We start from the raw sequence: 27,994 nt of genomic DNA, 5'->3' as shown, positions 1-27,994 counted from the left end.
GCTTTTTATTACTACAATAAAATACCCAAGGCAGGCTAGTTTTAAAAAAGAGAAGAGGTTTTATTTAGCTTACAATTTTGGAGGCTAAAATCTTGGATTGGATTCAGGCAAGGGCCCTTTTGGCTGTGTCACCTTGTGGCAGATGGAAATATTGGGAGTGCATGCAGGAGGAAGAGATCACATTGCCAAAAAGCAGCCAGAAAGAGGACAGATAGGGCCAGACTCATGTTTTTCTAACTACCCCTCTCATGAAAACCAACCAGGGTCCCATGAGAAATGTCTTAATCCCTTCCAAGGGCATTGACCCCAGAGACCCAAGGACCTCACACCAGGCCTCAATCCACACATCTCCCAACACTGCCACACTGAGGACTGACCTCCCAGCCCATGAACTGTGGGGGAGCGGACCACATCCAGACCATAGATAGCTCTGCTCCTCTGGGAGTCCCAACAGCAGGGGAACAGTAGGGAAGCAGATGGGTGGGGCGGGGAGGCAGGAATGGCCATCTTGGGGGCCTGCAGAGCCTGCTCTGTCTGAACGCCTGCCCTGAAGAGGTCTTGGACTCTGTGCTCTGAGGAGAGAGGGCAGATCCTGCCTTCATGAGGAAGGTCATGGGGCTGGGACACTTCTTCCTTTATAATTGCCAAGTTGGACAGACGAGTTGCTGCAAGCTGGGAAGTTGCTGCTGGGGAGGTCCAAGGTCACTGGAGCTGAAAGTCTTGACCTCTGCAAGCATGTATTCCTTCCTGAGCCTCTCCCTTCTCAGAGGTTTCTTCCAACCTCACGGCCTTTGCCCCGCTAGGAGCCCCAGAGACATGGACTGGACCAGAACTTTCTGGAAGGTTTTTCTGGGTGCCGTTTCTGCGGGAGCCCAACATCTGGGTCTCATGGGGATGCACATCAGCAGGAGCATAGACTTGCCCTCATGGTGAGGAGAATGGGGTATTAAAGATACCCTTCAAAATAAACCTTGATGTCATGTCTCAGGGGTGCCTGACTTTGCCACAATCCCTGCACATGACACTGGACTCACGTTTCCCTTCCTGCACAAGGATCAGGGACAGCTGAGAAAGGGACTTGAGTTTTGGAGATATTCAGAGGATGGAGGTGGTTTTAAGGGCAGAGGGTGGGTACGGGGAATGTCTCCAGGAGGAAAAGCCACATACTTAGGGACACACCTCGGAGGTGAGGACTCCCTCTCCTATCTGTGCAGGGGTTGAGGTAAACTCCAGGGCAATGAGTGGAGGGTCGGAAGAAAGTGACCCAGAAAGAGGGAGAATCAAGAATTTAGGCTTCCTTCTCTCTTACCTCTGCAACAGGTTGTATCCAAACATGAAAGTCGTTTTCAGAGACTCTGAACCCACACTCAGCAGGTACCACTTTAACGTGCAAGGACCCAGGGAGGGGTTCTATGGCGCTCTCCCTGTGGCTTCCTTGTGACCCTGCCTCCTTATCAGGTCCTACTGGATGTTAAGGCCAAGAGAGTTGTTAGAACAGGAGGGAAAATAGAAGCAGGTCCTGAACATCCTTGTGAGATAACAAGACTCTCCTTTCCCCTCGTTGTCTACATCCCATCCCATTGTCCTGAGATGATGATTCCATGCAGGAATCCCCATCCTGCCTCTATCACTCTGTCCTCCCTACACCTGGAATCTTCCCACCTTCCATTAGACTCTAAGCTCTCTGGAAGGGAAGTACTAATAGGTTGATGGCCAAGTATACCAGCTTTGGAACCAGGTACAATCTAAGATTAAACTCTTGAATCCACCTCCTAGTAGCTGAGTAATATTGAGCCCATAGTGCAAACCCATAAATTCTGCATCCTTCTTGAAGTCTTCATTTGTCTACTGCAAAGACTCAGATCTGAGGTCAAGATCTGCATGCATAGACCTTATCATCTCCTGCCTCTTCCATGGTTATATGGTACCATCATCCACCTGATTGATCCAACTACAAAGCAATCAATGTTCTACACCCTCACTACCAGGCCCTATTAAATTTGCCTCCTAAATCCCTCCCTGAACCAATCTATTTCTCCATCTTTATCATCATCTATCATTTGAATGAAAACAGTTACCTCCAATGGGCTGCCCCATCTTCTTTTGTCCCTTTTAGAATGTCTTTCTCGTACTTTAGGCAGAGTAACCCTCTTTACAACACATATCGGATCACCCCTTTCTCTTACATAAACACTTTTGTGAATTCTCATTGCTCCTGAGGTCATAAAACAATCCATCCTTCCATGACTGACCTGCACCTTAATAGGCAAAAGGGCCTCCACCTTTCTGATGTCTAGCACAACCTCTTTGTGCCAGGTGGGGTTTCCTGGAGACAGGCCCTGAGATGAAGATGGACAAGCAGGTCATTTTTCAGAGGACCTTTATAATCAACATGTGTGGAAGGGAGAAGGAAATGGGATTGGGTAGAAGGAGAAGTTGAGCGGCCATGAAATCCCAGGGAAGAGTTTAGCTGACCTCATATGGAGCTCTGGTTGTAGGATGTTCCTTGGGAGTTGTTGTGAGTTATGGGAGAGAATGCAGCCTCTCTACCACTAGCTGATGAATCATCAATATGGCCTGTTCCCAGACGCTACCTTCAGCCAGGTGGCTCTGCTCACTGAGGCTATCTCTGCAGGGGCTGACAGCTAAGGACCATCTTCTGCAGCCCCAGGCACCAGGACATCCTCCACACTCTTCTCTGGAACACACTCTACCTGCCAAGTTTTGAATCCAGGATCTATATTTACTAACCCCATGAGGTTCTCAAAGGCACCTCACTTCACACAGGTAATCCCCAATTCTCTGTCCCCACTCAGCCTGACCTGGGATTTGCAGATTGGAAAAGTGTAGGGTCAACCTCGTGAGTGACTGAGAAGCAGCAGCCTCTGTCATCTCTGGGTGCCTGGGATTGGGGTGAGCTCCAGCAGAGGACAGAGAAGGGAAGGACACACGGGGCTTGTGAAGTGAGATGAAACCTGGACACATTAGCAATGTCTCCTGCAAACATTTCCCTGTGTTGTTTCCCAAGGGACTAAAAGAGGCAAAGAAAGAGATCTAACCGAGGGAAAGGTGTTGAGTTTTAAAAATAGACAATATTTTAAAACAGTTTGGATTTACAGAAAAATAAATGATAATAGATTCCCCATATACTCTTAAATATATTCCCTTAATGTTTAAATCTTACCTGTGTGTGATCTATTTATTATAATTAATGAACCAACATTGATACATGTTTATCATGATTATCCAAGGTTTATAGTTTGTTTAGATTTGTTTTATTTTTATCTCATTTCCATGTCTCTACTCCAGGATCCCCGTAGGTTACAGTGTTTCATTTGCTTCTCATGGCTGTGATATATTCTTAGACTTTCCTTGATCTTGATGACCATTTCTGTTTTGAGGAATAGTTGACAGGTACATTGTAACATGTCCCTCTATTGGAACTTGTCTAGAATTGGTCTATTAGAATTTTTCTCATTTTTAAACAGGGGCTATGTGTTGGGGGTTGAAGTTTATGGAAGAGACTTGCTTGCTGCTCTTCTGATCCACCAGTGAATAAAGTCCCATGTCAGCTCCAAGACTGACCCGGTGGTTTATTTCAAATGCACCCAAACACTAGGAGTGGGGAATGTTCCCTATTCAATCATTTATTTATATCAGTATGGATGCATAGATATTTCTTTAATATTCTGGGTTACAAGACAATGCTACTTTGTTTTGTTGCTCAAATTGTTTCAGTTTGGCCATTGGGAGCTCCTTCAGCTGGATCCCATATCCCTTTGGCAAACTCTAATCAATGTTGCTTTTGGTTTTGGGTTTCTGTATTTTTTCCTCTTTTCTTCTCCTCCTTCTCCCTCTCCCTCTTCTTCCACTTTCTTACTCACATAATTTGGATCTAAATTCTTAAATGTCCCTGGAAGGCCCTATGTTAAATGTTTGTGCAAGAGTTTGTTGCAATTAGGAAGTGGTAGAATCTTTATGAGGCAGGCCAGGCTGGAGGTTTGGGGCCTCAGGGGCATGTCCTGAAGGGGTCCATGGGCCCACAGTCCTTTGCTCTCTGCCTTTTTCCCACCATAGGTAACCAGCTCCCTTCCGTCATGTTCTCCTGCCATGACTCACTGCTTCTCCATTGGCCCAAAAGCAATGGCTCAATTGATCATGGATGGAAACCTCCAAACCAGAATTCCAAACAAAGCTTTCCTCCTTGTAAGTTGATAACCTCAGCTGCCTTTTGACCGTGACACAAGGTTGACCAACACATTTTTAGGGATTTGAATTTTGATGGGATTTTTTCTTTCTATTGTAGATAATGATGGGAGTTGTTGTTACATGTTTTTACATGCACATAATCTAGCAATATAATTTGGCCAGTATCACTCTCCAGGACTTCAACCCTCCCTCCCTGTGATGGGATTTTCAACACATAAAGAAGATAGTCTTTAGAGAAAGAGTTGGAGAATATAAGAGCCATGCCATTGTATAAGGAAAAGTATGTTGAAATATAAGATCTAGAAGAAATCAACATCCCCAATAATGTTTTTATTCATTTATTAAAAAATTTGAAAACTGTTTTAAAAAAAACATTGCAGTTACTGACCTAGACATGGAGGCTTAGATGGTCCATTCCCTGTTAGAACTCAATTACATTTGAGGAAGACAGACAAGCAAATACAGGCAGTTCTCACTTTGGGGCTGATATGCATGAATTTTAGTTGTAACAGTTTAATTAAATAGCGCAAATCCCCCAATACATGGCTCAAATTTAATGTCACTGTAGGTCTACTGCAATTGCCTAGAGCAAATTCCACACTAGCTCTCTCATCCACAAACCATTATGGGGACACCAAATGGTCCTCCTCTTCAGTGACTTGTCACTGTTGGCTCTTGGATCCGTCCTGTGACTGTCTCACTCAGTTTCCACACAGACAGTGGAGCTTGGTTGTCATGTGACTTCCTTGTCTCCCAGCAATGAACCCACATGACATTTTCCAGAAATTAATAATTGAAAGAGGGACTTGCCAACGGACATGAAAGGACATGAGAGTCCTTCCAGTGACAATGCTGGAAGTGAGATTCACACTGGACACAAGCGGAGTCAGGATAGAAGTAGCTGGCCATGGTGTGTGGACATGGATCCCACACGGGGACTTTCCTTTGGCAGACGGAGGAACCTAGTGAAGGTGAAGTTACCCACATACACAAGGGGAGTGGTGGTGACCAAAAGGGTGATGGTGTTAAAGGGGCTGATGATTCCCCAAGGCAGAGAAGGTGCTGGCTTTATATTTTAAAGAAGAACAAGATGGACACTCTTCAGACCCTTCTGGATAAATTTTTACAAAGAAAAACAACACTACCATGCAGTTTCTAACGTTTCCACTTACAGTACACTAAGTGCTCATCTTATTATTATTTACATTTCCCTATACATTTAAAAGGATATTTAATTGACATAATTAGAGTTTTTAATATTCTGACAAAAACTGTGAATGTGCAAGAACAATCATTGTTTTTCTTAATCTTCATGGAGATGGTCCAGGGTTTCTATGAACAACAAGGACTGCCATCATCCAGTATAATGCTATTATTAATAAGTGCTAGGGAAGAAAAATCACTCAGATTAAGGCAAACTTGTTTTTCCTGGCTTTGAGGCATGGGACATCTATGTAAAGGAGAATGAGAATTATTCTTATTAAATAATTATGAGTTTCCTTTGAGAACCTCAACACCTTGCACCTCAACAAGGCTGGGGAGCAATGGCAGGCAGGAAAAGAGAGCGAGGACTTGGGGTGTTTGATGGCTGAGCCCAAGGCAAAGGAGGAGAGCCATGCTGATGTGGTCAGATGGGGCTTTCTTGTCACATTCTGGGGAGGGGTCATGAGTTGCTGTCCAGAGGCAGGTCCCAGGGCCCTGCTCAGGACCATGAGTGCAGGCTTAGCCCGGGGCATCGAGGACTGGGCAGAGGCACAACAGGGGCCTGTGGTCTGGGTGGTGTCCAGGGAAGAGGCATTTGGAACAGTCTACAGAGGCTTCTGGGCAGCTCCTTCTCTCAGACTGAACACCATGGAGCAGGAAGAAGGTGGCAGAGACGGAGGGTCCCAGGCAGCAGGGCTTGGTGAAGGATCTGTGGGAAACATGTCCACATTCAGTTTTCTGCTTATCTTTATGACACATCTCCTGAGAGCTGTGATGTCCTGATGTGGTCGTCCTGGGATGCCTGTTGTGAGTGGCCCAACAGCCCCAAGACAGGACTCTGAGCTCAGACCCTCCTGTGTCCTGACTGTCCTTCCCTCTCCCTGCAGCTTGGCCACACTGAAGGTCAGAAGGGGACCAGCCTGAGCAGCCCATCTAGAACTTCTGGACATTGCTTCCTACTGTAGAATCTTCCTGTCCATAGAGATCTAGTGGTGGACTAGTCTAGAGGTGGCCTCCAAGCGATACACCCAATCTGATGCTCTTCATTGCGCCCCATTATCCCATCATCTCTGGGGCCCCTAGGAATCAGTGCACACCCACTGACAATCCTTGATCTCATTTCCTGCAAACCCCACACATTTCCTGGGAGCTGGGACTCCACAGAAGTTGCCCAATAGCCTGAGGGTGCTAGGGGTGTGTGCCTGGTTCTCTAGACCCACTGACTCTGCAGCTGTGCACAGGTGGGCTGCACTCCCCCTGGCCCTGCCCGCTCTGCAGCAGCCTGTGGTTCACCCTCCCTCCTGGGGACTTACAGTCAGGACTTCTGCTTCCTGTGGACGTAGAAGGCAGAGACACTCAATGCTATTAGGGTCTTGAGTCCAAGTAACAGGGCTATGAGGTAGGAAGCAAGATTATCATTCACTTTTCCTAAAATCAAAGGACAGGAGGACCCATTAGAAGGGCTCCCGGGAGTCCCTTTCTCATTCTTTTAAATATCTGTTTCTGCACGCTGACCTGGCATCTTTGCCACCCAGGGAACTGTTTAAAGAAGCAAATGCAGGGACAAATAGCACCAGGACACCACCATGAACAAGGCTGTTCGAGTTTCATACACACATATGACATGTGCTGCACAGCACGTCTCTTCCCAAGCCACACAGAGCACAGTTGGCTTTGATCACATAGGGCTGCCTCTGGAAAATCAGCAAAGAGTGGGGTGCATTGGCTCAGTCTGAAATCTCAGCAACTGGGGAGGCCGAAGCAGGAAGACTGCAATTGCAAGGCTAGGTTGGGAAACTTAGCCACATCCTGCCTCAAAATTAAAAAATAACAAGAGCTGGGAATGTAGCTCAGAGGTGAAGTGCCCATGGGTTCAATCCCCAGTGCTAAAAACAAAACTAAACAAATCTGGCAAACACAGGTCCTCCTATTGGCAGATTTTATTCTGTGCAGGGTTCATCCACAGGGGGTTATGAATTCACCCTGATTGTTCTTCTTTCCACAAGTATGCCATGGGTCTCACCTGGGCCAGGGACTGAATTGAGAGGGAGAGGATGAAGGGATGCTTTTCTGAATCTGGGTCACTTTGCATTGGAGTCACAGGTCACTGAGAGCAGAGGAAGCCACAGGGCTGAGTTCTGACTGATGGCCCAGGTCCCTGAGCAGGTCCTCAGGATACTCAGGGGAGAGAATGAGCAGGACAATTACCTGTGGACAGGTACTTAGAGGGGTCCCTTGGTGCCTCCAGATTGCTCGTTACCACCCAGCACCTTCTACAGCTGTCACCAGGCAGCAAATGCCATGAATATTTGTATCAGCAAAGATTGACCTCCCTGCCTGACATGCACCCAACACTCAGAGGGCACAATATGGAGGGTGTCACTGACGAAGTGGAGTCACCCAGACCTCAGCAGCTGGAAGTCCCTACAGGGATTAGGGATTTGGATCAAAGGCCACTTATCAAGAGCTGCTCAGCATCCTAACACTGTCCTGAGCCCTTGGAGCCTCTCAGCTCTTGAATCCCCACCTGTCCCATGAGCGGGTCCTAGTGAGAGCCCATTATGAGACAAGGCTCAGGAGGGACATGGCTGGCCAAACCCACCCAGGATGGGGGAGAGGTGAAAAGAGCAGACTCCTCCACACAGGAGGATTGCTCAATAATTTTTTCTGCAGATGGGGGTCTTGGGCTGACGCTGGATCTGAGCGGGCTCTGTCGGGAGACCCTGCCACAGGGCCCCAGAGAGCTGAGCCCAGCACGTGCTGTTCTGAACACCCACACTGAGGAACCCTCCCGTGCTCTCCTTCATTGCCAGAGGAAAACCCCAACTTTCCTTCTGTGTCTTCAGGACATCTAGCTCAGGGGTTTTCAGCCCTGACTGTGTGTTAGTCTCTTCTGGAGTAAGTAAAATCTTCAGATGCCCAGACCCACGTCAGAGATTTTAGAATAAAATTTCTAGGTGAAGCCTGGGTCTGGGGGATTTTGTCTTCAGTTTTCCCCATGATTCCCACGCACAGCCAGTGGGGAGCCCCCGACCCCACCCACCACAACAGTAAGAACAACTGTAACATCTCCACAGGAAGAAGGCTTTGCCCTTGTTCAAATAATGGAGCAGCTCTGTGTGTCCTGCTGGGGCATCTCCCTGTGGAAGGAGACCATGGCTGACACTCAGGAGAGGTTCTCCAGTCCCTGTGGGCATCAGGGTGTGAATGTCAGCGGCACCTGAACCTTGGAAGATAGATGAGGAGCAGAGATGCTGCCCCTGCCCAGTGGGTCAGGTCAGGGTCTGTATTGAGTCCCTCCTGTGCCCTGGCTCCTCTGTGGGGACAGTGTCTATTCCCAGGGCAGCAGGAGCCTGGGCTGGAGTCAGGTCTGGGCTCTGTCCCCTCCTGGCATCAATGTGCTCTGTGAGAGAGGGCCTGCTGGGCCTCCAGCTCCCCAGGTCAACAAGGGTGGGCACAGGTGTGAAGGTCCATGTGTGCTGACCACCTCAGCCTCATGGCTTAGGGAGAGCATGAACGGCCTCTCAGAAAACAGAAAGTGAGCATCTGTGCTTCCTGAACCTGGAACCCCTGTGTCACCCAACATGGAGAACACTGCCTGGTGAGTGGCCCAGCTCTGCTCCTGCCCTGCAGGGCCTGTGAGGGCTGGTCCCTGAGACACAGGGATTTACAGGCAGACCCAGGGCAAAGGCCCAACCTCTTGGCAGCTCCTCCACCAGGGCCCCAGGTCTACAGGGAACCCGAGCCTGACAGAATCCTCTCAGGTGCTGTTCCAGGAGGGGAAGGAAGGAAAGCATGCCCTGCCCCCTCCCTTCTCTGGAGGCCTGGTCCTCAGGGAGGGACAGGAGCAGTAGCCTGTGGGAGAGAACTTTACCTGCTCTGCTCCCAGCTCTTTCCAGAGCATCCAGAGTGCAGATTGGCACACAGTGGGTCCTGGGTGCTGGTGGTATAGAGAAGGCTCACTCCCACAGGGCAGTGCTTTCTAAAGGCAGCAGACACAATCTGGCTCTGTGATTGGCAAGTCCCTCAAACCCTCAGAGCCCTCAGCTGGGGAGCCACAGGGCAGGCCAGACTGGAAAAGGTCAGGGCTGTGGAGCAGACAGGTGAGGGGTGCAGATGCCCCCCATTTACCAGCCATGGAGCCTGGACCAAATAGCACAGCCTCCACAGGCCTCTGCCTCCCTGACCTGCAGAAGGGTGACAGCAGGTCATGCCATGAGCACCCAGTGCTGCTCCTGCTTCTCAGCTGTGGCCCCCATGGTGGAGGGCGTGACCCCTGACCTCCTGTCCCACCCCAGGGAGGAGGAGGCAGCTGCACTCACCTCGCACAGACAACTCGGTGCCTGGTCCAGACTTGTACTCCTTATCAACAGGGGTCGATTTCTGGAACTTCACACAGTAGTAGGTGCCGGCGTCTGCTGGGGTGACATTACTGATGCGGATGGAGAAGTCCCTGTTGTCCCTCCTTGTGACATCTGAGAGATTTGTGACTCGGGGGAAGTGGCCTTCTTTGAAGTTGTAGATTTCCTCCCGGCCTGGCCCTGTCCCCTTAAACCACAAGATGGACCCCACGGGGAGCAGGGAGGTGACAGTGCAGTGCAGAGTGGCCGACTCTCCAGCAGCGACAGACACTGACTTCTCAGGCTGGATCACCTGCAGCCCTGTGCAGCCGCTCCTGGGGGAGACACAGGGTGGTCACTGCTCATCCTGGGGATCCCCTTGGTTTACCACGTGGTATCAGCAAAGCCTGTCACTGACTGAGTGCCCCAGAGTGGCCTTGAGCTCAGCACAGGGCGTGTCCTCCCACTGAGCCTCCCTGGCCTGCACCTCCACACTGTGGGACACCTGCCCCTGAGGCCCAGAGCCCTGAGCACGGTGGGGGGAGGGGACTTGGGGCCTGAGCCCTCCCCTGAGCTCTCACGTGTCACAACTGTTTGTTGCTCTTCCCTTTCTGACCACAAGGTCACTGGCACTTCATGGACCATGACACTGGGTGGGATCATGTAGCCCCCAAGACTCCTGAGTTTTGGGGGAGTGTGGGCACAGTTAGTGGGAAATGCATTTCACTGTGAGAGTCTCTGGCTCAGCTCCCTGTTCCACAGAGATTCCAGCTCACGATGGGGTTTCCTTCATCACCTTGGAGTGACCTTAGTGCATACAGCCATGAACTTGCAGCTCAAGTAAGAAATGAAACATTGCTGAACTCCTCGCATATTTCCCCACAGTAAAATCAAATTATGTCTAATGCTGTTGTGACAAATGACTGCACACCTAGTGCCTAAAACAATAGATCTATCATGTTATGGTTGTAAACACGAGAAATCCAAATTTCCCGTCACTGGGCATCCACCCAGGGGTCCTCATGAGAGCTATGTTTCATTACAAGGCTTTGTTCCCTATTCTTCACATCCAGGGGCTGCCTGAGCTGCTTCCCTGTTTCCCATCCTCCTGTTCCTCCACCCTCTTGCCGCCCCCATCCCATATCCTTCCCCAGCTCACCCCTCCTGCCTCCTTCTCCTCAGGACTTGGTGGGCCCACTTGATTAGAGACCAGCACTGTGAAGCAGCTGTCTCCAACATGCTCTAGGAAAATATGGAAAAGTAGAAAAGGAAACGTGGAATGTGATCAGCAAATTGAGAACATCAATAAAGAGAGAGACAGTATAAAAATAAACGAAAGAGACATTTGAGAGTTGTAAAACTCAACTAACTGAGAAGTTCATTGGAGATTCTACCGTGGATTTGAACAGGCAGTTAAAAATCATGAAATGTGGAGCAGGACCCATTGATATTGCAGAAAAGAAAAAAGGGGATCTTAAAAAGACCCTAAAGTCCATTCAGGATACTACGGAGTACACTGACACACTTATGAGAACCCCAGAGGAGAAAGAAAAGAGAAAGGCAGCAGTTTATTTGAAAAAGAAATGTCCTCCACAATCTTGAATGTGATCAAGTACATGAATGTTCTGATTCAAGAACAAACTCCAGGTACCATCATCCCAAAGACCCACACTGGGGCACACTGGAAACCCATCTGCCAAAGCTAAAGTAAAAGAGAGAATATTGAAGCAGAAAGAGAGGCCTGTCCACCACATACAGGGTTCCTCCAAAGGTTTGTATCAAGTTCTTAATGATGGGAACCAGAGGCAGCAAGATGATGTATCTACAGTGTTGGAAAAAAAGGTACTAAGAATTCTCTACCTGGCAAAGCTGTCCTTCAACATGAATGAGAAATGAAGATATTCCCACATAAACAGAAACTGAGCAGGTCGCTACGTCTAGAAATGTTCTTCAAGAAATTCTAAGGGAGTCCATTAAGTTGCAATGAAAGGATGTTAGATAATAAGGCCAAATTGTACCACAAACTAAAGATCTGTTGTATCACAAATGATTTAAATTTCCTGATGCCTCAATATCCCTACAAGCAGATATGAACACTCCATTCAGCCAACAGGTTCATCAATGCAGTAAGCTGTTCTCTGTCCCAAGTTCCCTTGCTGCTCTCCCTGGACTGTGATCTAGTGGCATCCACACACACCTGTGAGATCCCTCACAATGTTGGCTTGTGTGCTCTGCAGGGACCCCCAACAAGGTTCTTGCCCAGGGGTTCTGTCTCTAGAAACTATGTTCCTGATAAATCCTTAATTTCTTGTGCCTCTCCAGCTGCAGTTCCCATGGCTCTGTTGACTTGGGTTTTAGGTGGCTCATCAGTGGGATCAACCCTCCCATTGACAACACAGTAAAGATGAGGAAGGGAGGTTCTAAAGTCAGGTGCAAAGTCCCTGGGGCATGGCCTCTGACTGCTCATGCCTCACTACCTGGCTGTCCCCAGTGGCTCCACCATGTTGCACAGCTCTCTGGCCTGCTGGCTGACTTGTGCCCTCGGGTGTACAGCTCACTGCTGGTGCCTGTGTAGTTCCATGAGGAGCTGAGTGTCCTTTTCTGAGTGCTAGTGTGAGAGTCAAGGGGGCAGAGGGCCACAGAACAGCTGGATGAGCCTGTCCACAGTGTCCAGCATGTGGTGAGTGGCATCAGTGAGAGATAATTCCTTTTCTTCCCTCTTGACTTCGCATGGTCCCCCAAATGACTCCCCCTAAATGTTCATGCTGCTCTGCTGGCAGCCCCTTCTCTAATGTGTTCTTGCTGATGTTGATCTCCACCTCCCACCCCATCCGTGGCTGCCGTCCAAGGTGATGGGTGGCTCCTGGTACAGGGGGAACAGAGGAAGGAGCAATTTGAGCCCTCTATCCTTCAGATGCCCAAAAATGTAATTTGAGGTTATAAATCTTACCTGGGAAATGTGCTTGGACTTTGAAGTGCTGCTGCCATTGACAGGCTAAGAGTCTCTCTCTTAAAATTAAATGGTAACAAATAAAGAATTTAAAAGACACAGTTGAGACCACGATTGCTCCTCTGGATTGCTCCCCTGTCCCTCTGCATTAGTCAACTTTGTTTGCTGTGGTCAACACCTGACAACAACAAGTTAGAGGAGGAAAGGGTATTTTGGGCTCACAGTTTCTGAGCCAGTCCACTGTCAGTTGGCACCAAGGCATGATGTCCATGAGGGGAGGGCATGTGGTGGATAACGGCTCAGTCCATGACAGCGAGTGCAAGGAAAGAGAGAGAGAGAGAGAGAGAGAGAGAGAGAGAGAGAGAGAGAGAGAGAATAGTGGTGGGAAGATCAAGTGCACATGACAGTCCAGGGATAAAATACAGTCCTCAGGGACAAGCCCAGGGACTTCTTTCCTTTCGCCAGTCCACACCTGCCTCTATGACCACCACATTGGAATTCCAACACACTCCTGTCAGATGGCAATCATCAAGAATATAAACTACAGATGGTGGTGAGGAGGGGAAAAAAGGAACCCTTACTCAGTGTTAGTGAAAATGTTAATTACCAAAGCACTATGGAAATCAGTGTGGAGCTTCCTCAAGAAACTAGAAACAGAACTACTGCATGATCAACTCGACCACTCCTTGGTATTTATGTTAAAGAATTGAAGTCAGTACACTGTAGAGAACTGTAGAGGTACATGCTTACCTATTGTTATGGTTTAGACATGAGGTGTCCCTCACAAGCTCCTGTGAGACAACGCAAGAACGTGAGAAGGTGAAATGATTGGGTTGTGAGAGCCTTAACCTCATAGTGTCTTAATCCCCTAAACGGAATTAACTGAGGGTGACTGCAGTCAGGTGTGGTGTGCCTGGAGCAGGTTGGATGACTTTGGGGTCTTTATTTGTTCTGAAATGCAGTTTTATCTCCTTCTTCTTCCTGGTGGCCATGTCCTGACCTGCTTATTCTGCCACATACATCTGGTATGATGTTGTGCCTCAACTCCAGCCCAGAGGAATGGAACCTCTATATGCTGAGACCTCTGGAAAAGTGAGCTTTCAAATTAATCTATTCCTCCTCTAATTGTAGGTCAGGTTTTTAGTTCACAGCAGAAAATAAGATGACTAAGATACCCATGTTTATCACAGCACAACTCACAATAACCAAGTCATGGAATCACCCAAGTGTCCCTCAACAGATAAATGGATAAAGAAAATGTGCTACATTTACACAATGGAATTTTTGTTAAACCATAAAGAAGAATGAAATTACATCATTTTCAGGAAAAAATGTATCTGGAGATCATCATTTCAAGCAAAATCGGAGAGACTCAGAGAGACAAGCAGTGTCTTCTACTTGTGGAAGATAGAGGGGGGAAAACCAGAGTATCATGAAAGTAGAGGGGAGGAAATGGAATCTGGGGGGTGGGGAAGGAGGGTGCAGAGAGGTACTGGGGCATTAGGGAGTGAATTTAATCATTATGTTATATGCATGCATGAATATGTCACAAAGAAATGCATTATTTTGTGAAATTCATATGTCCTCTGACTCCAAACAAACAAACAAACAAAGAAAGAAACACAAAAACAGTAAAAAAGAAAGAGGAACAAAGCCCCCTGGCATCTTTCCAGCAGAGGAGGTTGGATGACCTTTGCAGACCAATGTTGAGGGACGGTTCAACCTATGTCAGCAACATAGCTGCTGAAAAGGCTCACAGCCAACACAGGCTTGCAGCCTAGTTAAGGGAGCAGCCTGGAGGCTCCACAGTAGCTGGGCATAGGAAACGGATCTCACATCATCTCCCCACCAGCCCTAGAGCCCAGCCTGCTCTAGTGGTGCCATCCTAAGAAGTGAGTTATTGTCTGAATTTTTACTGCTTGAGGGATTAAACCACTATATATCCCTCACTCTGGTAGTCCATAATTGATGAAATAATAAGGAATGAAATTAGTAATCAATGATAAAACAAAGAATGGAAGTTACTCTAACACCTGGAGGCTAAATCATATGCTATAGAATGACCAATGGGTAGCAGAAGAAATCAGGAATGAACATAAAAATACTGAGAGGTAAATGGAAAGAATGATACAATTTATCAAAATCTCTGGGACACTATGAAGGCAGTTCTAAGAGGAAAATTCATTTCATTGAGCTCATTCATGAAAAGAAGAGAAATTCACCAAATAAATAACCGAAATCACCCTCAAAGCCCTAGAAAAAGAAGAAGAAATCAACACAAAAACACAGAACAAGATAGGAAATAATTAAAATGAGAGCTGACATCAATAAAATTGAAACAAAAATAATTTTAATAATTGAAGACACAAAAGGTTAATTCTTTGAAAAAAGAAATAGGAGTGATAAACCCTTAGCCAAACTAACAAAGAGAAATAGAGAGAAAACTCAAATTATTAAAATTAGTGATGAAAAATAAAATATCACCACAGACACTACTGAAATGCAGAAGATAATCAGAAACAATTTTGAAAATAAATACTCTGATAAAATAGAAAATCTTGAGGACATTGCCAAATTTTGAGAAACATATGACCTAACCAAATTGAATCAGGAAGGCAGAGAAAATTCAAACAAATGATTTTAAGCAATGAAATTGAAGATGCCATCAAAAGCTGACAAAAGACCCAGGCCCAGGTTAGGCCCAGGACCTCCCACACCACTAGCAGCCCACTTTGGAGCCCAAGCCCAGGTCAGAGTCCAGGTCCAGTCCAGGTCTGCCTGGCAGACCCCATGTGGGAGCCCATGTCTAGGTCAGACCCAGGACCACCCCAACTGATCCACCTGGGAGCCCAGGCCTAGCCTGCCTCTGTCTCGGGACACTGCAGCCATTACCATACCTCCCCATGTAGTAGCCCCCACCTTGGGACAACAGAAAGGGTCAGGAGGCAGCTTAGTCTCGAAACAGGCAGCCCCAAACCTCTGTAAGGCCCACACTTTCAGCCCCACCTGTGAAAGTGGTTGCATCCATCTTAGGACACTGGCTGGACTGGAAGCCCAACACCAAGGTAAAGTCCAGGTAATATTCTGGGTCACTAGAAGATTATAGGGTAGAAACTGTAATACCTCAGATCCAATCTGCAAGAAACAAAGACACATAGATGACATGAAAAAACAAGGGAAGAAGGTGCCCCAAGTAAACCAACTACAATAATAGAATCCATTGACAAGGCAGTTGGTGAAATGTCAGAGAAGGAGTTCAGAATGTACATAATTAAAATGATCTGAGAATTAAAGAATGACATAAGAGAGCAAATACAGGCAACCACTGATCACACCAACAAAGAGATAAGGGAGCCAATACAAGTAGCAAAAGATTAGTTCAAGAAAGAGATAGAGATTCTGGAAAAAAATACAATCATAAATCCTTGAAATGAAGGAAACAATAAACCAAATAAAAAACTCAATACAAAGCATCACCAACAGACTAGGCCACGTGGCAGATAGAATGTCAGATAATGAAGACAAAATATGTAGTCTTGAAAATAAAGTTGACCACACATGAATATGGTAAGAAACCATGAACAGAACATCCAAGAATTATGGGCTAGTATCAAAAGACCAAATCTAAGATTTATTGGGGTAGAGGAAGGAACAGAGATTCAAACTAAAGGAATGCACAATCTCTTCAATGAAATAATATCAGAAAATTTCCCAAACATGGAGAGTGAATTGGAAAATCAAATACAAGAGGTTTACAGGACATCAAATGTACAAAATTACAACAGATCTACACCAAGACACATTATAATGAAAATACTTACCACAAAGAATAAGATAGAATCTTTTTTTTTGAGAGAGAGAGAGAGAGAGAGAATCTTTTTTTTTTTTTTTTTTGTAGATGGACACAACACAATGCCTTTATTTTTATGTGGTGCTGAGAATCAAATCCAGGTCGTACCCATGCTAGGCAAGCGCTCTACTGCTGAGCCACAATCCCAGCCCAAGGATAGAATCTTAAAGGCTGCAAGAGAGAGGAATCAGATCCATATGGGGGAAGCCCAATTCAGATCTCAGTGGATTTTTCAACCTAGACCCTCAAAGCCAGGAGATCCTGAAACAACCTGTACCAAGCTCTGAAAGAAAATGGATGCCAATCAAGAACCTTATATCCAGCAAAATTAAGTTTCATATTTGATGACAAAATAAAACACCTTTCATGATAAACAAAAGTTAAAAGAATTTACAGTAAAAAAAGCCTTCACTACAGAGCATTCTCAGCAAAATATTCCAGGAGGAGGAAATGAAAAACAAAATGAAAATCAGCAAAGGGAGGAACTACATTAAAGGAAAGGCCAATCAAAGGAGAAACCAAGTTGGGTTAAAAACCAAAAATAAACCAAAATGCCTGGGAATACAAATCATATTTCAATAATAACCCTGAATATTAATGGCCTAAACTCATTAATAAAAGACATAGACTGGCAGATTGGACTTAAAAAAAAAGACCCAACAGTAGGCTGCCTTTAAGAGATTCTTCTCACAGGAAAAGACATCCACAGACTAAAGGTGAAAGGGTGGGAAAAAAATGTACCACTCACATGGACTGTGTAAAAAAGCAGGGGTTTCCATCCTCATATCAGATAAAGTGGACTTCAAACAAAAGCTAGTGAAAAGGGACAAAGAAGGACATTAAGGTATTCATACATCAACAAGACATAACAATCATAAGTATCTATGCCCCAAACAATGGGGCATCTATATGTGTAAAACAAACCCGTCTCAACTACAAGAATCAAACAGACCACAACACAATCACACTGAGTGACTTTAACACAGCTCTCTCACCACTGGACAGATCTTTCAAACAAAAACTAAGCAAAGAAACTATAGAACTCAATAAAACAATTAGTAATTTAGACTTAACAGACTTATATAGACTATTCCATCCATTGAAAAGTGAAGACATTTTCTTCTCAGCAGCACATGGATCCTTCTCCAAAACAGACCATATATTATGCCACAAAGCAAGTCTTAGCAAATACAAAAAAAAAAAAAAATAGAAATATTACCCTACATTCTATCTGATAATTTTGGAATAAAATTATAAATCAATGACAAAATAGAAAATAGAAGCAACTCCCACAACTGGAGTCTAAACAATATGCTGTTGGATGATGCATGGACAACAGAAGACATCAGGGAGAAGATAAAAAAAATTCTTACAGATATATGAGAACTCTGATACAACTTATCAAAATCTCTGGGACACTGTGAAGTCAGTGCTAAGAGGAAAGTTCATTGCCTTGAGCTCACTCATTAAAGAATAAAAAGTCAAAAAATAAATGACCTGACATTACATCTAAAAGTCCTAGGAAAAAAAGAACAAACCAAACCAAAAGTAGTAGAAGACAGAACATAATTAAAATAAGGGTGGAAACCAATGAAATTGAAACAAAAGAAACAATTCAAAAGATTGACAAAACAAAAAGCTGATTCTTTGAAAAAACAAATTGACAAACCCTTAGCCACCTTAATGAACACAAAAATAGAGAAAACTCAAATTACTGAAATTTGTGATGAAAAAGGAAATATAATGACAGACACCACTGAAATACAGAGGGCAATTAGAAACTAAATTTTGAAAATTTATACTTCAGTAAAATAGAAAACCTCAAAGACACTGACATATTTCTAGAGGCATATGATTAACCCAAACTAAGTTAAAAGGACACACACAATTTAAACAGATGAATTTCAAGCAAGGAAACAGAAGATGCCATCAAAAGCCTATCAACCAAGAAAGGCTCAGGATCAGGCAGATTCACATCTAAGTTGTATAAGACCTACAAAGAATTAATACCAGTGCTTCTCAAATTATTCTATGAAATAGAAAAGGAGAAAACCCTTCCAAATTCATTCTAGGAAGCTTGTATCATCATGATATCAAAACCAGGCAGGGATACATTAAGAAAAGAAAATTTCAGACCAATATCCCTGATGAACATGGATGCAAAAATTCTAAATGAAATTCTGGTTAATTACATACAGAAACATATTTAAAAAATGATGCACCATAATCAAGTGGGGTTCATTCCAGGGATGCAGCTTGGTTCAACATATGGAAATTAATCAATATAATTTATCACATCAATAGACTTAAAGATAAGAATCATGTGATTATATCAATTGATGTAGATAAAGCATTTGACAAAACACAGCATCCCTTCATGTTCAAAGCACTAGAAAAACTAGGCATAGTAGGAACATACTTCAACATTGTGAAAGCTTTCTATGCTAAGCCCAAGGCCAACATCATTCTAAATGGAAAAAAATTGTAAGTATTTTCTATAAAAACTGAACAAGACAGAGATGCCCTCTTTCCACCACTTCTATTCAACATAGTCCTTGAAACTCTGGCCAGAGCAATTAGACAGATGAAAGAAATTAAAAGGATATGAATAGAAAAGAAGAACTCAAACTATCATTATTTGCCGATGACATGATTCTATACTTAGAGAATCCAAAAACTCTACCAGAAAACTTCTAGAATTAATAAATGAATTCAGCAAAGTAGCAGGATATAAAATCAATACCCATAAATCAAATGCATTTCTATACATTAGTGATAAACCCTCTGAAAGAGAAATTAGGAAACTATCCCATTCACAATAGCCTCACAAACAATCAAACAAACAAACAAAAAACATGGGAATTGAAGACACAGAGACAAATCCACGTAAATACAGTTATCTTATGCTATACAAAGGCACCAAAAACATACATTGGAGAAAAGATAGCCTCTTAAATAAACGGTATTGGGAAAACCAAAAATCCATATGCAGCAAAATGAAACTAAACTCCTATTTCTCATCATGATCAAAAACCAACTCAAAGTGGATCAAGAACCTAGGAATTAGACCAGAGACCCTGCGCCTAATAGAGGAAAAAGTAGGCCAAAATCTTCATTACTTTGGATTAGGCCCCAACTTCCTTAACAAGACTCTTAAAGCACAAGAAATAAAATCAAGAATCAATAAATGGATTGAATTCAATCTAAAAATTTTCTTCTCAGCAAAAGAAACAATCAATGAGATGAATAGAGAGGCTTATTTTGGCACCAAATTTTTTGCCACATGCACATCAGATAAAGCAGTAATCTCCAGGATATATGAAGAACTCAAAAACTTGACACCAAATAAAAAAACAACCCAATCAATAAATGGGCTAAGGAGCTAAACAGACACTTCTCAGAAAAAGATATGCAATTAATCAACAAATATATGAAAAAATGTTCAACACCTCTAGCAATTAGAGAAATATATATAAAAACTACTCTAAGATTTTATCTCCCTCCAGTCAAAATGGCAGTTATCAAGAATACAAGCAACCATAAGTGTTGGCAAGGATGTAGGGAAGAAGGCACACTTCTGCATTGCTGAAGGGATTGCAAATTGGTCCAACCAATATGAAAAGCAGTATGAAAATTCCTTAGAAAACTTGCAATGAAACCACCATTTGATCCAGCTCTCCCACTCCTCAGTCTATACCCAAAGGACTGAAAATCAGCATACTATAGAAATGCAGCCACATCAATGTTTATAGCAGCTCAATTCACAATAGCTAAACTGTGGAACCAATTTATATGCCCTTTAATAGATGAATGGATAAAGAAATTGTGATATATATATATATATATATATATATATATATATATATATATATATATATACACACACAATGGAATATTACTCAGCATTAAAAGAGAATAAAATTATGGCATTTGCAGGTAAATGGATGGAGTTGGAGAATATCATGCTAAACGAAGTAAGCCAATCCCAAAAAACCCAAGGCCAAATGTTCTCTCTGATAATTGGAGGGGTGGGGCATGGGAAAAATGTAGGAACTGTGATAGCACAAAAGTGGGGAGGGGGCATGGGGCAGGAAAGATGGTGGAATGGACGGGCATCATTACCCTAGGTACATGGATGACTGCACATATGGTGTGACTCTACATCGTGTACAACCAGAGAAATGAAAAGTTGTGCTGTAATTGTGTACAATGAATCAAAATGCATTCTGCTGTCACATATAGCTAATTAGCATAAATAAATTAATTTTAAAAAGTTGATCAACAACAACAACAAAGAAGCACAGGAAGGATTGTCAGCCTGTTTCGAACAGTTCTTCAAAGAAGAACTAACATCAATCCTCCTCAAATTATTCCATGAAATAGAAAAGAAGGGAACTCTTCCAAACTCATTCTATGAAGCTAATATAGACAAAGACACATCAAGGAAAGCACACTTCAGATCAATATCCCTGATGAAAACAGATGCAAAAATTCTTAATAAATAAAATACTGACAAATCACATAAAAATGTGGGAAGCCGCCCTGGATGAACACACTTTTAAGTCTTGATGCACCCGGGTTCTGAACAATTATTGCATCACAGTAACTTGGGTGTTACCCCAGCTTGGATAACAAGGTGTGGTTCCAGGAGTAGGCGTCACCTGCTGGGGTTGCCTTACACTCACCTGTTCTTTTGTAATCCTACCCCTTTTGCCTTTTTCAGATAGAATGTTCTAAGAAATAGTGCCCCCCCCTATAAAAGCCCACTTCTGAACATGCTCACTTTCTCTTATCAGCCTTTCGTGACATTCTGTTGTCCCCCTTTTGGGGACCCTGAGGCCGGGAGATGGGAAAATTGTCCTGAAGCTTATAAAAGGTATTCTGTGTCTGTGGGGTATTTTGCATCACCCCAAATTCACACAAGTGACTTTAGTTCAGCTGCCTGTGCTGGTTGTGGGTAGCAAAAAAGCATATAAAAAAGATAGTGCACCATGATCCAGTGGGGTTCATACTAGGCAAGGTTGGTACAACCTATGGAAATCAATAAATGTAATTCATCATGTCAGTAGACCTAAAGACAAGAATTACATGATTATATTAATAGATACAGAACATGCATTTGACAAAATATAGCATTGATTCATATTCAAAACACTAGAAAAACTAGGGATAGTAGGAACATACCTCAACATTGTAAAAGCTATCTATGCTGAGTCCAAGGCCAACATCATTCTAAATGGAGAAAAATGGAGATACTCCCTGTATAAACTGGAACCAGACAGGGATGCCCTCTCACAACTTTTATTTACCATTGTCCTTGAAACTCTAGACAGAGCAATTGGACAGAAGAAAGAAATTAAAGAGATACAAAGAGGAAAGGAAGAACTCAAACTATCCTATTTGTTGATGAAATGATTTTACATTTAGAAGACCCCAAAACTTCACCAGAAAACTTCTAGAACTCAAAACTGAATTCAGAAAAGTAGAAGGATATAAAATTAAGACTCATAAATCAATTGTGTTCCAATATATCAGTGATGAATTAACTGAAAGAGAAAATAGAAAAAACTATCTCATTCATAGTAGCCTCAAAAATATTTGGGAATCAATCTAACAAAAGAGGTGAAAGACTATTAGAATGAAAAGTACAGAATACTAAAGAAAGAAATTGAAGAAAACCTCAGGAGATGGAAAGATCTCCCATGTTCTTGGATAGGCAGAATTAATATTTTCAAAATGGCCATACTACCAAAAACATTATACAGATTTAATGCAATTACTATTATAATTCCAATGATGCTCTTCATAGAAATAGGAAAAGAAGTCATGAAATTGATTTGGAACAATAAGAATCCCAGAATAGCAAAATCAATCCTTAACAAGAAAAGTGAAGCAGGAGGCATCACAATACCAGACTTTAAATTACACTACAGAGCTGTAGTAACAAAAACAGCATGGTTTCAGCACCAAAACAGACAGGAACACCAATGGTACAGATTGGAAGACAAACAGACGCACCCACATACACACTGCTCTCATACTAGACAAGGCACCATAAACCTACACTGGAGAAAAGATAGCCTCTTGCAAATGGTACTGGCAAAACTGGAAAACTGCATGTAGCAATTTGATATTAAACCACTATCTCTAACTCTGCACAAAACTCAACTCAAGTGAATCAAGGGCCTAGGCATTACACCAGAGACCTTGCACCTACTAGAAGAAAAAGTAGGCCCAACTCTTCTTCATGTTAGCTTAGGAACCAAATTCCTCAACAATACTCCTAAAGTGCAAGAAATAAAATCAAGAATCAATAAATGGAATGATATCAAACTAAAAAGCTTCTTCACAGCAAGGGAGATAATCAAGAATGTGAACAGAGATCCTACAGAATGGGACAAAATCTTTGCCACTTGCACCTCAGAAACAGCATCAATCTCCAGGATATACAAAGAACTTAAAAAACTTAACACCGAAAACAAGCAAACAAAACTAAAATCAGAATCACAAATTACCCAATCTATAAATGGAAAAGGAACTGAACAGTCACATCATAGAACAAGGAATATGATTGATCAGTATATTGATCAATAAATATATGAAAAAATGTTCAACATCTATAGCTATTAGAGAAATGCAAATTAATATTACATCTCCCTCCAGTTGAATGATAATTATAAAGAATACATGTAGCAATAAAATGTTGGCAAGGATGTGGGGAAAAAAGGTACACTCATACATTGCTGGTGGAATTGTAAATTGGTGCAACCATTGTGGAAAACAGTATGGAGATTCCTCAGAAAACTTGGAATGGAACCACCATTTGACTCAGATATCCCACTCCTCTGTTTGTACCCAAACGGCTTTAAATAAGCACACTACAGTGACATGGCCACATCTATGTTTAAAACATCTCAATTCACAACAGCTAAGCTATGGAACCATCCTAGGTGCCCTTTAACTGATGAATGGATAAAGAAAATATAGTATATACACACAATGGATTGTTACTCAGTCATAAAGAAAAATGAAATCATGGCATTTTCTAGTAAACGGATGGAAATATCATGCTAAGTGAAATAATCTAATCTGAAAAAAAACCAAAGGCCAAATATTCTCTCTGATGTGTGGAGGCTAACAACAAGGGAGGGTGAGGAGGGTGAGGAGGGATGAATAGTTCGTTGGATTAGACGAAGGGGAATGAAGGGAATGACGTGGGAGATGGGAATAGGAACGACAGTAGAATGAATTAGTTGTAACTTTCCTGGGTTTACATATGAATGCACCACCAGTGTAACTCCACATTGTGTACAAACACAAGAATGGGAAGTTATACTCCATGTATGTAAAATATGTCAAAACACACTCTACTGTCATGTGTATCTAAAGAGAACAAATAATTTTTTTTTTTTTAAAAAGACCAACATCACTGCTGTTATTTCATTCAACCAAGCAAACCTAAATTCCTTTGGAGTCTCTAGATCACTCACAATGACCACAAAGCCATGGGTGGATTTGGAGGCAAACATCTTCCCCTCATGGTCTTGTCTACATATCATAAGAGCAAGGTGACCCCTTGCCTCTCTAGGACTTAGATGCTCTGTAAATACTGATCACTTCAACTGCTCCCCCCAGCTACCAAAGCCTGATCAGGAGAGGACAGGGCAAGAACTGGACCTCTGGTGTGTTTCATCTGCAGGATGGCGTGGCTTCCCCATGCTGAGTCCCTTACATGAAGTCTGGGTATCAGAGGGGGTCACTTCCCACCAGCCCCTTGGCTAACTGAAGCCCTAAGAATTAACCTGGAGGACCCAATGGGAGTCACAGCAGGGACATCTGCTCTCATGCCCTGTGCACATTCCCCTCCTCAGGGATCCCTGCCCAGACCACCCCATTTGCAGTAGCTCTCTCCCACAGAGTCTCCAGTTAGTTCCCTTTTCCAGCTGACTGTTTTCACTTCACACTGATCACTGTTCAATATGTCATATGACTTACCTATTTGTTATGTATTGATCACCACCATTGTCCCTAGAATGATCTTAGCTACACAGGGCAACTCCTTTGCCTCTTTTATGCCCAACACACTGCAAGTTTCTTCAACAGTTCCTGGCACACAGTAGGTGTTCAATCAATGTGTGCTTATTTTATGAATTGCTCAATGCGACACCCGCTGCGTTTCAGACGTCTATTTGAAATGCATAAATTTTGTAGAAGTGGCCACAGGTTGATTTTCCATATAGAATACTTGGCAGAACAAAAGCTATTTGCCAAATATAGGCAGGGAGCAGAAGAGCCCAGGAGAAGAAAACTACAAACCATCTTTCCCTAACCCACCATTCTCTAGGCCCATTTACAGAAGTTGTAGAAACTGTGTCAATCAGGCAGCATATGCCAGATTTACTGATTTCACTTACAAAGTAAAACCAAGCACTCAGAGAGAGAGAGAGAGAGAGAGAGAGAGAGAGAGAGAGAGAGAGAGAGAAGAAACAAGATCAAAATCCTCTTTGGGTGCTAGACCACTCGGATGAATTGAGATGTACCAGGCCTTTGGAAGCAAAAAATCTTACCTCCCATGGTCTTATGCTGTAGATCATTAAAACAGATGTCTGTCTAAATACAGAGTCAGGTCCACAATGATTGAGAAGATGGTGGCTGAACCACGAGCTCCAGATAAGAGCATCTGTACCCAAACCCCAGCCCTCGCACTGCCATTGAGTGACCCCGGAGCTCCTGGTGCTTCTGCTTCTTAGCTGTAAGGTGGGTGACCAGAGTGTCTGCTGTGGGTGTCATGGTCACATGACATGAGAGTTGTACAGCATTTCAAGAGAATCTGGCCCATGGTGAGTGTTCAAGGAATTGAAAATTATCACTCAGCAGTTTTCCTGAGGCCCAGAGCCTTCCACTGGCCCCCTATGATGTAGATAAGGGTAAGGACATCGTCACAGCCTGTGTCAGTCAACTTTTCATTACTGTAAGTAATACCTGAGACAAATCCACTTATGAAGAGAAAAGCAGGATGAGCTCACAGTTTTAGAGGTTTCAGTCCAGCATTGATTGGCCCCAAGGCTATTGGGCCTGTGGGGAGGCACCAAATCAATGGGGGAGAAGGCAAGATGCTTGAAGACCTGTACCTCAAGGCCAGACAATGAGAGAGAGGGGGGGGGAGAGATATCACTCCCTGCATGGCCTTGATAAGGTCACCTTGCCTCTTGGGGTCTCAGGAGTTATGAGGACTTAAACATTGATCCTCTGGAGAGGTGTTCTGTGAGCTGAAGGATTGTAATATGCAGGTCATTCTTGTCCCTGCTGTGTGAAGCATCAGCTGATGTGACGCCTCTGGCCCCAGCTGCAGGGGAGGCCTCCCAGAGACACTGCTCAGGACCCTTGGTCTGGGCTCCAGATATTGCCCTGTCCTTGCCGTTGGTGGCAGAGCCTGTGTTTGTCCTGAGTCCCTGGGAGTCCAAGGACAGAGCTGGCCCAGGGACAAGGACAGAAGATTCTCCCCAGACAGTGCTCACTCACCTGTGAGTCCCAGCAGGAGGGTCAGCAGCAGGACAGGACAGGGATGCTGGGGCCAGGAGGCAGGTGCAGACATGGTGGAGCCCTGAGGAGCTGCCCTGTCCCAGGGTCTGTGCTGGGGAGATCCCCGACTCTGTTCTATGGAGAGAACTGACACCTGCCTCCCTTGTTGCAAGAGGAAGTGACTGTGACAGAGTGACAAGCATTTCCTCCAAGATTGAGAAGTAGAAACCAGGATCATAGACAGCAAAGGTTAAGGGTCTCTCATGCTGCATTTTTAGAAGGAACTGGACAGGCCTCGAGGAACAAGACAAGACTCCTTCCCCTGGGGCCTGCGCTGGCTCCATATGACCCTTCGTGGTTAGTTGGGCCTTAGTGATGGTCTTTGAGAGTCCCAGGACAAGAAAGGTGAGCCCCGACCCCTGACCCTGAGACCCTGGTGTGGCTGGCTGGTGGCCTCACTCTGCAGCAGCCTCACTAAGCGCTACTCAGCAGAGGGAGGAGGAGGGGCCTGGGGCCTGCTCAGTGTTAAGGAGGGACTGGTTATTTCTTGCAAGGGCCATGGATTTTTCTCTTTAAAGGATTATAGTTACCCGTAATAGTTGCTTCATCCTGAAACAACCATACAGGCGTGGAGTTTGGTATTGGTTCTGGGTCCCCCTTTCCCTCCCGTCCTCACACCACCTGCCTCCTCCTTCTTGATTTCCGCTAGACTTTTTTTGCTCATCTCTTCATTTATTTTTGATTGTTTTTACATTTATACATACAGATGAAGTTCCCTGTGGGAAATTTATACTTGCACCTAACAAGATTTCTTAATGACTCATTCCACATTTCCTCCCTTTCTCTGTCCCTCCCCTCTGACTCTTGATCTCCTTGTATAACCCTGACCTTTCCTGGGTCTTTACTCTATCCTTCTTTTTCTCCTTCTTTCCCTTATTTAACTCTAGCTTCACAGATGAGAGAAACTTCCCAACTCTGATTTTCTGGGTCCAACCTGTCTCACTTAGCATGATGTTCTCCATTTCCGTCCACTTTACCAGCAAATGCCCTAATTTCACTGAGGAGAATCCCCCTGTGTGTAAAAACCAGAGTTCCTTAAACCTCTCATCTGTTGACAGGAGCCGGGTTGATTCCTTGTTTTAGCTGTTGTGAACTGTGCTGCTATAAACATTTAGGTGGCTGCACTCCTGCACTGTGCTGGTTTTAGATCTTTTTGAAAAACACCAAGGAGTGGGATGGCGGGGTCACGCGGTGGTTCCCTTCCTAGTTATTTGAGGACTCTCCATGCTGCTTTCCTGAGTGGTGGCCTGCAACACTGAGTGAGTTGCACTTTATCCTCGCCAACACTTATTATTATTTGTACTCTTGGCATTCGCCACCTGATGCAGTGAGATGATGCCTTAGTGTAAAGTTGACTTGCATTTCCCTGATGACAAGCATTGTTCGACATTTTTGCATATACATATTGGCCATTTGTGTTTCTTTTAATGTTTCTGTTTGATTTTTTGGACCATTTGTTGATTGGGCTACTATTTTTATTGTAATTTAGGTTGAATGTATTCGAGGTCTTTACCCATTCTTTACATATTTGAGGTCTTACATATACAGTGAATATTAATCTCCTGTTGGAGGAGTGGCTGGCAAAGCTCCTCTCCCATTCTGTAGACTCTTTCTTCATTCCCTTCATCATTTCCTTTGCTGTGCACAAGATGTTAACTGATGGCATCCCCCTGATTGATTCTTGGTTTTCTTTCTTGCACTTTGGGGGGGTTTGTTAAGGAAGTTGTCACCAGGATCTACATCATGGAATGTTGGCCCTATGTGTTTTTTTTTCCCTAGTGGCTGTAAGCTTTCTGGATTAATTCCTGTGTCTTTGATTCATTTTTATGTGACTTTTGTGCAGGGTGACAGATATGGATC

At 43.9% G+C, this 27,994-nt stretch overlaps 1 protein-coding gene across 1 annotated transcript; it reads right to left on the bottom strand.

The window, feature by feature from the left end:
• Positions 1-6,727: 6,727 nt before the first annotated feature.
• LOC143394885 (signal-regulatory protein beta-1-like) lies at positions 6,728-26,147 on the bottom strand. The gene is made up of 3 exons (XM_077109085.1): positions 26,071-26,147; positions 9,735-10,087; positions 6,728-6,840 (listed from the first exon to the last, which is right to left on the bottom strand). The coding sequence occupies exons 1-3, from the start codon at positions 26,145-26,147 to the stop codon at positions 6,728-6,730; spliced, it is 543 nt and encodes a 180-aa protein (XP_076965200.1).
• Between the last annotated feature and the right edge of the window lie 1,847 nt (positions 26,148-27,994).

The sequence above is a fragment of the Callospermophilus lateralis genome, chromosome 3 (assembly GCF_048772815.1).
Source record: "Callospermophilus lateralis isolate mCalLat2 chromosome 3, mCalLat2.hap1, whole genome shotgun sequence".
Taxonomy (NCBI): domain Eukaryota; kingdom Metazoa; phylum Chordata; class Mammalia; order Rodentia; family Sciuridae; genus Callospermophilus; species Callospermophilus lateralis.
Note: the sequence above shows the minus strand (reverse complement) of the source record. Positions and strands in the feature narration are given on the sequence as shown.